This window comes from Echinops telfairi, unplaced genomic scaffold, assembly GCF_000313985.2.
Source record: "Echinops telfairi isolate 266 unplaced genomic scaffold, ASM31398v2 ScPeMD7_7469;HRSCAF=8507_1, whole genome shotgun sequence".
Classification (NCBI taxonomy): Eukaryota; Metazoa; Chordata; class Mammalia; order Afrosoricida; family Tenrecidae; genus Echinops; species Echinops telfairi.
In genome coordinates, this window is record NW_022111373.1 from 71,739,996 (window position 1) to 71,750,990 (window position 10,995).

The following is a 10,995-nucleotide window of genomic DNA, read 5'->3' on the forward strand; positions in this document are numbered from 1 at the left end:
GGCTAGACCAGAAGATGTACAGATAGGAACTGGAAACACAAGAAATCCAGGACAGATGAACCCTTCAGGACCAGTGGTGAGCGCGGTGATACTGGAAGGGTGGAGCAAGGATCTACATATAACCCCCATCCTGGGGGATGGACAACAGAAAAGTGGGTGATGGGAGACATTGGACAGTGTATGACAAAATAATAATTTATAAATTATCAAGGGTTCATGAGGGAGGGGGGAGCGGGGAGGAAGGGGAAAATGAGGAGCTGATACCAAGGGTTCAAGTAGAAAGAAAATGTGTTTGACACAATGGATGGTTTTAATAAGAGTTGTATGAACCCCAATAAAATGATTTAAATAAGTAAATAAATATTAAAAACTCTTTTGAATGTCGATTTTAGTTTTACCACATAATAAAAATTTTACTCATGTTAGTTAGCTACTGACCATTGTTAAAACACTGTACGGTGTGTAAGATTAGTACAGTAGAGCATAGCAGGAACTATAGTTAGATCACTATGATTTAAAGTTGTATTCCAACATTAAATAGTCTTGGGTTCAATTCCTTCTCTGTCAATGAACAGAATTATAGAAGGGAATTACTAGGTGTGTATGTATGCACACGCGGGCCTGTGCATGTGTGTTTTGGTGGTGGTTTATAAAAATGCCTCCCCCACCTCATATAGAAAATTAATGACTTATTTGATCCTTTTTTCCTTCATGCATACACCCCAACCCCTCATATATTAATTTCAACATACTTTCCCATACATTATCTCTACTATCTGTCCAATAAGCCTATAGAATAGGCAAGGTATACATTACCATCAACTTCTGTATATACGAGAAATGGGGGTGGGGGGTGGGTTGTTAATAACACAAGACAAGGTTGCCTGAAAGAACAGTTTTAACTAATACCCAGGTCATTAATTCCTTAGTCTGTCAGCACTACCAAATTTCCTGAACTTGCAATTATAGTAAATAAACAAACATTTATTAATCACAAATAATTAGGAATCCCCTATTTCCTAACTAGACTCAGGTTGTTACCCATCCCAATGCTAGTCAATACATTGTCTTTCAACATATCTGGATGCCACATTTACTAGTTGTTTATTTCAATTGCAATTATTTTTAAATATCTGCAGGAATAAAGAAAATAATGAAGGAAATAATTCTATGGATGTAGAATTCTTGAAATATCTCTAAAACAGATCTCTTCATTTGCTGGCCATGCACATGGTAAGGACATCAACTTTGCTACTGCACTAATATCCTATGATAATCATCAGCATATGTAACAAAAATCTGGTTGTTTACAAGGTGCCATGTTAAATCGCTAATAGATAAAACTTAGACAAGGTTTAAAGATTTTTAAATGACTACATCAAAATTAGGTTACACCTAGCTTTGTAAAATGAAGGAAATAAAAGTGTCTATTTTACTCTTCTATGAAGACAAAGTAGAACGTTCTTTTATTTTGTGTCTTACACTGACCACTGTCTTGCTCCACCCACTTTTCTGCTATTCAACCTGTGGTGGGGATGGGGAGTAGGTTATATGTCAATCATTTTGATCGGTTCCCCCTTTCTCCCCCCACCATCCACCTACCCTCCTGGTATTGCTACTATCATTGTTGGTCCTGAGGGACTTATCTGTCCTGGATTCCCTGTGTTACCAGTTCTTATCTGTATCAGTGTACATCCTCTGGTCTAGCGGGATTTGTAAAGTAGAATTGGGGTCATGATAGTGGGGGGAAGGAAGCTTTCAAGAACTAGAGGAAAGTTATCTTTCATTGGTGCTATATTGCACCCTAACTGGCTCGCCTCCTCGTGACCTTCTGTAAGGGGGTGTCTACAGAGGGATTTTGGGTCTCCATTCCACCCTCCTCCTAATTCACTTCGACATGATTTTTAGTTTGGGGTCTTTGATGCCTGGTACCTAATCCTATCAACACCTGATGATCACACAGATTGGTGCGCTTCTTTCATGTGGGCTTTGTTGCTTCTAAGCTAGATGGCCGCCTGTTTATCTTCAAGCCTTTAAGACCCCAGTCGCTATATCTTTTGAAAGCCGGGCACCATAAGCTTTCCTTTTGTCTTCACCGATTGTTTCAGGGAAGATGAGCATCACAGAATGCCAGGTTACTAGAGCAGAGTGTTCTTGCATTTAGGGAGTACTTGAGTGAAGGCCCAATGTCCGTCTGCTGCCTTACTACTTAACAAATAAATATATGTACATGGATCTATTTCTGTTACATAGAAATATATTTACATTATGTACATGCCTGTATTTAGATCTCTGTAAATGTCCTTTGTCTTCTGGTTCTTTCCTCTATTTCCTTTTACTTTCCTTTTATCCCACTATCATGTTGGGCCTTCATTCGGGTTTCAGTAATTACTCTTGTTTACATTGCCCTAGATCAAGTCCCACCAGGCATCCCATACCCTCCTCCACCATGGATTTTAGATCACTTGTTGTTCCCTTGTCCCCGGGTTTGTTGGTACCCTCCTTCCTTTCCCCTGCCTCCCCTTCTCCCATGTCCCCCTGGGACCATCAGTCCAGTTGTTTTCTCCTCTAGGTTGATTATTCCGCCTATCTCATCTACTTAGACATGCAGAAGACAAAAGCACAAAAACAAGACAAAACAAAACAACAGAAGAAAACAACAAAGCGAACAGCAAAAAAGAGAAGCCTATAAATAGTTCCGTATCTGTGGACCTTAATGCGTGCTTGAGTCTGATGGGGTGCAACACCCTGGCCCCAAAATCTATTTTTGATATTCCTTGGGGTTTTTGTTGCTTTGCTAGCCTTGCTGCTCTATTGTACGCGCTTAGTGTTTTGCCCTGATGCGGTAGGGTCAGAACAGACACAATCCCCATACTGTCTCCAGTGTTGTCCCTCGTAGCACTATCGGTCAGTGAGGGACTCTTGTGTCTTATGGTGGGGGCGGTCCTATGGTCGTCTTTGTGCACTGGCTGCTCCGAGCAGGAAAACCATCCTCTGGGCTTGGTGGACCAGGATGTGCTGCACTCTCTCTCCTTCCCTCTTCATTTGCTCCTGATCAGTGTCATTGATTTCTATTGGTCATTCTGTCAGAAGATTTCTCAAGTTTTCTCTAGGTCAGGAGTCAACTTTTTTTCAGAAAAGGACCAAATAATAAAGATTTTAGGTTTGCTAGTCATATGATCTCTGTTTAGACTTCTCAACTGTGCCATGGCCCACAAGGGAGTTGTTTGTCAGCTATGTACTATGAGCCAACTATTTTTTCTTTCACTTAGCATTGACTAGGAAGTTTTATCTATGTTTTAATATTTTAACTTTAAAATATTAAAAAAAAACCAAATAAACTCACTGCCATTAAGTTAAAGTCAACTCGTAGTGACCCAATAGGACGGGGTAGAACTGTCCCTGTGGGTTTCTAAGACTGTAACTCTTTACAGGAGTAGAAACCCATCTTTCTCCCAAGATATATAAAATATGTAAAATAAGGACCCATCTTCTGTCCCGAGGAGCCGTAAACCTTTACAGTATAGTGTGAACACTGTAATCAAAGTAGTTAGAGAAGACTTCTTAGGGGAACAATTGAATAAAGACTCTGCAAAATGAGTAAGAAATTGTCTAGGGAACATATATATATGTCTTTAAGTCAAATTTGCATGACTGGACAGTTAGGTATAGTTCCTATCTAATGTCAGTTGCCCAAATATTTGTTATAGGATACAGTCTTTCATGTACCTTTCTATGTATAAAATGTTTAAAGAAGCACTTCTACATACTCTGAAACATCTTTCACATAATAATGCAGTAATAATAATAATGTGCTGATGCTTGTTACTAAGTGTTAATTACAAACCATTGTTTGTTTTTGAATTTTTATAAAGCGTTTACTCTAAAATATTGAGTGAATTTAAATGTGTTTCTTAATATTGTTATACTGTCTAAAAAGGGGCTTGGTAAGTAAATAATACAGTTTACTTAAAACATACTATGCTGTTTAAAAATAGCTTCTAAGTAATAAAATCCTGAGGTCTCAAGAGAAGTCTGGATTTCCTAAAACAGAACATAAAAAAAGCTAATTATGCCACCTGTTTAGACAAATACAATACGTGACACAGTAGGTTTGAAAGCTGAAACTGCAGAATGAGCATAAAATGTAGCCGTAATATTCCTGACTAGACAGCTTTCCCAGCATCTGTGTACAAATCACCCACGCCAACATTAACATGAAAAGGCAGCAGTGAATAAATTATGCCTTAAAGCAGTGGTTATCAACCTTCCTCACACTGCGATCCTTTAATACAGTTCCTCATATTGTGGTGACCCCCAACCATAAAATTATTTTCGTTGCTACTTCATAGCTAATTTTGCTACTGTTATGAATCGGACAATCCCTGTGAAAGGGTCGTTTGACCCTCAGTGGGGTTGCAACCCACAGGTTGAGAACTGCTGCCTTACAGTAATGAAGGAAAGCAATACTTTAGAGAAAAATAATTATTTACAACAAAGAAAATTTTGAAACAATGAGTGCTTGCTGAGATAGACATTGAAATTCATTATGAAGCTATACTAATTTTAGCATTAGAACAGAGCGTATCAATAACAATAGTCCAGAAAAATTTAAATATATAAAACTTTACCTAGTAGGGGAAAAACCTTCAGAAAAATACAACAAATTAACCAATACTGTTTAAAGACTGAAAAAGGATAAATTGTCCTTAAAAACTGATGGTTTAAAAAAATCTTGCAAAATATTGTAAGAATTACCCAAAAAAGAATTACAAATAGTAACAATAAATGTATAGCTTTAACTAGAGTTCATTCCCCAAACCAAATTCACTGCCATCAAGTCAATTCTGGCTCTTAACAGCCCTAAAGGACCTAACAGAACTGTCACTATGGGTTTCTGAGACTGTAACTCTTTAAAGGGAGTAGAAAGCCTTCTTTTTCCCTGGGTGTGGCTCATGGTTAAGAACTGCTGGCCTTGTGGTTAGCGGACCAACAAGTTACCATTACACTACCAGGGCTACTTTAGGGTTCATACAGATTAAACCAAAAAAGTACACACCCCAATAACATTAACTAGCCCCCCCCCAAAAAGGGGGATGCATAAAACAAAGTCATTATTTAAAAAACCAAATCTGTGGGGGCAGGTGGGCTAGGGAAAAAAGAAGAGCTAATACCAAAGGCTCAAATAGAAAGTAAATGCTAGAATATAATGATGGCATAAATATGTACAAATATACTTGATACAATTGATGTACAGATTGTTGTAAAAGCTGTAAAAGTCCCCAATGATCGTTATAAAAATACAAAATAAAATAATAAAAAACGAAACTCACTGCCATCAAGTCAATGCCAACTCACAGCGACCCTACAGAACAGGGCAGAATTGCCCCTGAGGGTTTCAGGCGCTAACTCTACCAGAGTATAAAGCCCTGTCTTTCTCCCACAAAGCAAGTGGCGGTTTCAAACTGTTGACTTGCAGATTGTGTCCACCGCATAACCACTACCCCAACAGGACTCGGTAAAGTAGTATTGTAACTAAAAATTAATAGAAAAATATAATACTTTTTTTAATCTATCAAAGTGTCAATTTATTTTATTTTCATGATAATGGAAAATGCTGATTAGGAATTAAGAAAAGCACAGTACTTTCAAGCAGGGCCAGCAGTCTAAAGAGACAAACTGCTGCAAGTGAAACTTGCACTTAAATAAAATGATGCTAAACAAAATAGTGCTAGAAAAGATTTTTTTAAATGAATAGCAGTGACTGAAAATTGTGTATCAACAATGGATGGATGTATGGATTATTATAAGAGTTGTATGAGCCCCTAATAAAATGATTTTTTAAAAAAATTGTGTATCAAGTAGCCATGGAAGTTTTTATATGGTCCTAGGGGTGGGGTGGCGGGGGAGTTTGAGTGAGTGCAGGTAGGGATGAAATGAACCAGAAAGGTAAGGCTGCCCTAAAACAGTACAGCAACTTTCTTCAAAAATGTCACAGGTTCTGAATTTCTACAGGCTAGTTATCTTTATAGACTACTTAAAACAAAATACTCAATCATTCATTGTCCAAAATATCCAGCATGGATAAGTTTACTTACCTTTTTGAGCTTTAGCTGTTATTTCAAAATATTTGACAGTAAGATCTTGAATAGAAAGCACAGCCATGTGAGCTTTCCGCTGCCAGTCAGCATCTTCTTTTTGAAGACTCTCAATTCTCCGGGGACCGAGATAATCATTCTCCATAGAAATCTTTAAGAGACCAAAAAGGAAAAAAAGTTCCTTTCTTTTATTCATTCCTCAAACATTTACTGAATGTCAGTGCTAAAAGAGACAAAGGTAATACTTAGTCTGCTGTAGATGTTTGTCTACCAAGCCATTAATTTACCCCAAAAAAGAGAATTATCAGTGATGTTGAAGATATTTGACATAGATTTCTGTTCATACAAGACATGAAAAATGTTGTCTTTTTTCTTCCATCCATCCCCTTTCCTTTACTACGTAATACATGAACACATAAACACATATAAGAGAGTAAGTTAAAAAAGCACTGTTACTAGGGTTCCAGTTCATACACACATGGGCTTATTCCAAACAAAACATCTAAATATGTCTCTGCAATTAGTTGATGGATGCAAACAAGTTCTAATGCTCATCTTAATCTTAAAGTAATACCAAAAAAGGTCCCATCAAATCAGCCGCTTCCATGGGTGAGATGTAGTCAGTTCACATGGCCCTTCTAGCCATAATTCCTTATATGATATAAATTCCAGACTCTATGCCTATGGCTAATTATCTTATTTCAGGGGGGTTTCTCTTCTATGCTAATTGACAGGGTTCTGGTAAGATTTAATTTAGACTTTAGTAGAAAGCGTGAACCAAGTTACATCGTTTGTTTGCTCAGGGTATGGTCAGCTTAAAGACAAAAACCACACCTCCATCAAAGCCATTCCTCTGTATAAGAGCCATCTCAGAAGCACAGAGAGAAATCCAAGGACTATCAAAAGAACTAACAATGGAGCTCATTTAAGGTCTCTGCCAAAACTAGGGGCACCAGACACTGTGGCATGAAGACCATGGGATACAGCAAAAGTGCCAGAAGCCAAGGCAAGGAGACCCTACAGAAGAGAACAGGGGCTGTAACTTTTTACAGTGGTAGAAGTCCTGTCTTTCTCCCGAGGAGCTGCTGGTAGTTTTGAACTGCTGACCTTGTGGTTAGAAGCCCAACAAGTAACCGCTACCACAACCAAGGCTTCTATGAAACAGATCAACAGAGTGGAAACTATGGGACTGTGAAGACCAGTATGAAGACTTCCTGGATCAGGGTGGCAGAAACCAAGGGACCACGTGGCTGAGTGGTTGAGGACCTGAGAGAGACTTGGCTGTTAGCTAAGGAGAAAACACTATCTTGGTTTGTGGTGACCTCCTTGGTAAGTTCCCTAGAACACTTAATCCTGAGTTTTGTCTGTGAGTTCTGTGTTGCCAGAGTGCCATGGGAGGATTTGCATGATGTCAAATTGGTAAAGAGAGAGTGACCTCTCTGTCTTCTGGTAATAAGGAAGCCAGAAGAGTTCAGATATGGTCCTCTGTCCGTGCCGTTTTCTCAGGAGATCTGCTGTTTCTCAGGAGGAGATCTGCTGTGTATGTTAGATGCAAGGCAGAGATATCAGCTTTGAAGATCATAGCAAATTTTTTTAGAATCCCAAAGGGGTTAATATTTATAGATTTTTTTAAAGGATACAGCATAATCATGGGGGGTTAGTAGGAAGAAATGATAAAACAGAAAAGTGCACTGGTGAGAAAAAGGTCAGAAAAGTTATGTCAAGAAATTTCCCATCATAATAATGTTCCTGTTGAAAACCTTACGTATAACCCTCATTTTGCCCCTTCAGACTTTTTTACTCCCAAAAGTCAGAGAACATTTTGATGTGCTATAAATCGAAAGATATTCTCTCGTGAAATATTAGATATATGGAAACACTGTCTCTCGGTGTATTGACCCAAATGGAGATGTTGAGAAACGGCAGCTTCACATTTTGATATTTTTCTTTAAAATAAAGATTCCTGTGATTTTGTAAAATATTTTTAAGCTCCTTCTTGTTTTTAGAATAATTTCATAGACATAAATATGAAAATACTCTTGCAAAGCATATAGTAGCCCCACATACCAAAATGGTTACTTTGGGGTGCAGGAATAACATGAATTTCCCCCCTCCTTTTTGCAAAGTACACTTTCAAGGTTATGATTTGCACAAATAAAATACTCGTTAAATAACTGATGTTAAAGGGCTGAAAACTCAGATTTAAACACCGATAGTATATTAAAAACCAGACTGCATGCCAAAATACTCTGCATAAAAATCACAGGTAAAAACCCTAACTATGTAATATTTAGAAATAACAACTAAAACAAAAGACCAAGGCAAGTTGAAAATTAAACAGGGAGAAGTGAGTTGGTAGAATAAGAAGCTCCACATTCTTGTTCCCTATAAAGATATATTATTTTGGGTGGGGGGAGACAAAAACTCTTAGAACCAACTTTTTTAGTATTCTGGATAATCAAAAGATTTATAACCACGAGAATGTATCCTAATTCTCTTGCTATAGTTAGCCTAATTCACACCAAGTTCTCTTTGTCTCTCACCCAAAATACACACACACACACACACACACACACACACACACACACACCCCTCCCCCTACCTCTCAGTCTCAGGGATTTTTATAACTTGCTGCATTGCTCACAGAATGTATCCCAATTCTCTTGTAGTTAGCCTAATTCACACCAAGTTTTCTTTGTCTCCCCACCCAAAACACCCCACAACCATCACCACCCCAGTCTCTTGGGGATTTTTATAACTTGCTGCATTGCTCAGAGGGAACCTCCAGATAACTCGCAGAATCAACTCGAGATGCTAATTTTTGCTATCTGATTAGTCAACAGAGACATCCTGTGTCTGGCCGAAGACTATATTGTTCTGTCTACTTGCTCATAGTCAACAATTACGTCACATGATTATTCAGAAACCCAAGTTAATGTAAAGCATTTGTACATGACTCCCCATGGTTTGAATCCTGATTTCAAATGGGTCATTATCAAGACAGCCTGTGTTGCTGTTGGTCTCCATTCTGGTGTCACCTTGGCTCTGCTTCTTCAGGGTGCGAATCCTTATTAGAGACAGATAACAAGAATGCTGATTCAAGAAAAGGCAACTGAAAAACAGCAGGAAAGCATTTTTTACTTGTGCACACCCTAACCTCCCCATAGTCTAGTGGTGGACCTGAAGACAGCAGCCCATACTTCCAACAGGGATCCCTGGTTCCAGAGAGGACAGAGAAGATCTGAACTTATTTACAAAGTAAGGAGTTTCTCTGTTTTTACATCTGTGAGAAGGATAAGAGACTGAAGGCTTTTGTCTTTGTTTCATTCATCCATCTTCAATGTCATGTAGGGTATAAGTAGGGTATAAGCATTGCCTAAAACACTATCCACCTGGGACAAGAGTGCAACTGAGCCATACAAGATACCTCTGAAGGACTAAAGGGGAAATTGAAATACATAAATTAATTAAAAACAAAGGACAAAGTTTCCTTTAGAACATGCAAAAAAAATGTCATATACACAGGAGAAGTTAGAAAGCTACACTCATCAGGGTAAATTGCATGCTTAGAAGACCCAAGAAAACCCTAAGCCAGCGGTTCTCAACCTGTGGGTCACGACCCCTTTGAGGTCGGACAACCCTTTCACAGGGGTCACCTAATTCAAAACAGTAGCAAAATTACAGTTATGAATTAACAACAAAAATAATGTTATAGTTGGGGGGGGGGGGTCACCACAATATGAAGAACTGTACTAAAGGGTCGTGGCATTAGGAAGGGTGAGTACCACTGCCTTAAGTTTTTACCTTGGGCTGATCTCTAGAGTAGAAGATGGTTAAGTACTGAAGAAGGGTCTCATTACAGAGCCAATCTGCAAATACTTAGAGAGGTATAATTTCTCTACTCTTTGTTTTAATTTTATCTTATTTTTTCTTCTTTTTCAAATTCCTAACTTTCAAAATATTTTCCAAAATACTAGCTGAACATGTTAAATGAACATACTTCAGGAACCACATACACCAAAGAATGCTCATTCAATGTAATCAGGTCAATTCCAACCCATAGTGACCCTACAAGATAGAGGTAAACTACCTCTTTGGATTTCCAATACTGTAATTCTTCATGGGAGAAGAATTCTTCATCTCCCTTCCATGCGAAGGAACCCATACTTTATTTTAAAACTCACATCATCTGTCAATCAAGAAATTTTAAAGGGGGAAAACCCTAAGTAATAGTAAGAAAATATTTCTAGAGATACCATATTATAAATATTGAAGAGTCCTATTTTCAAAAAAAATTTCAAGGCATAGAGAAATTGGAAAGTATGGCCTACTTAAATGAGCAAAACAAAAACAGAAACCATGGCTGAGAAGACAGGCATCGTTAAATATACTCATGGTCTAAAGAAAAACATGAGCAAAAAAACTAAAGGGAAATAGTGCATGAATAAAAGGGGAATCGTAGTGAAGAAACAGAAATTATAAAAAGGAACCATAAGGAAATTCTGAACTGGAAAAGTGTAACAGAAATGGAAAATCCATGAAGGGGTGTGGGGCTCAAAAACAGGTTTATTTGATTGAGGAAGCAGAGGAAAGAAGGAATCGGATATTGAAGAACAGAAAAATACGAAGTAAAGCGGAGACTAGGGCACACTATCAAGTAGTTCAACTTACACATTTTACAAGCATTGGAGAGGAGGAGGAGAAAAGGAGCCAAGGTAGCCTGGTGTTACCCATTGGGCCCCAATCCATGGTCAGCAGTTTGAAACCACCAGCAGCTCAGCTCCCAGGGAGAAATACTGGGCTTTCTACTCTAGTAAAGAATTACAGACTCCAGTCTAGCCTGTTGGGGCACCATGCCCTGTCTCCAATGTCCACCCTCATCATTCCCTGGGGAATT

The 10,995-nt window shown here is 38.3% G+C and overlaps 1 protein-coding gene across 1 annotated transcript in view; it reads right to left on the reverse strand.

The window, feature by feature from the left end:
* The window catches only part of JMY (junction mediating and regulatory protein, p53 cofactor), an 87,081-nt gene that overhangs the window by 29,256 nt on the left and 46,830 nt on the right, over positions 1–10,995 (reverse strand). The window contains exon 3 of the mRNA XM_045285308.1: positions 6,099–6,249. Coding sequence (XP_045141243.1) covers positions 6,099–6,249 — 151 coding nt within the window. The remainder of the gene's footprint in view (positions 1–6,098; positions 6,250–10,995) is intronic.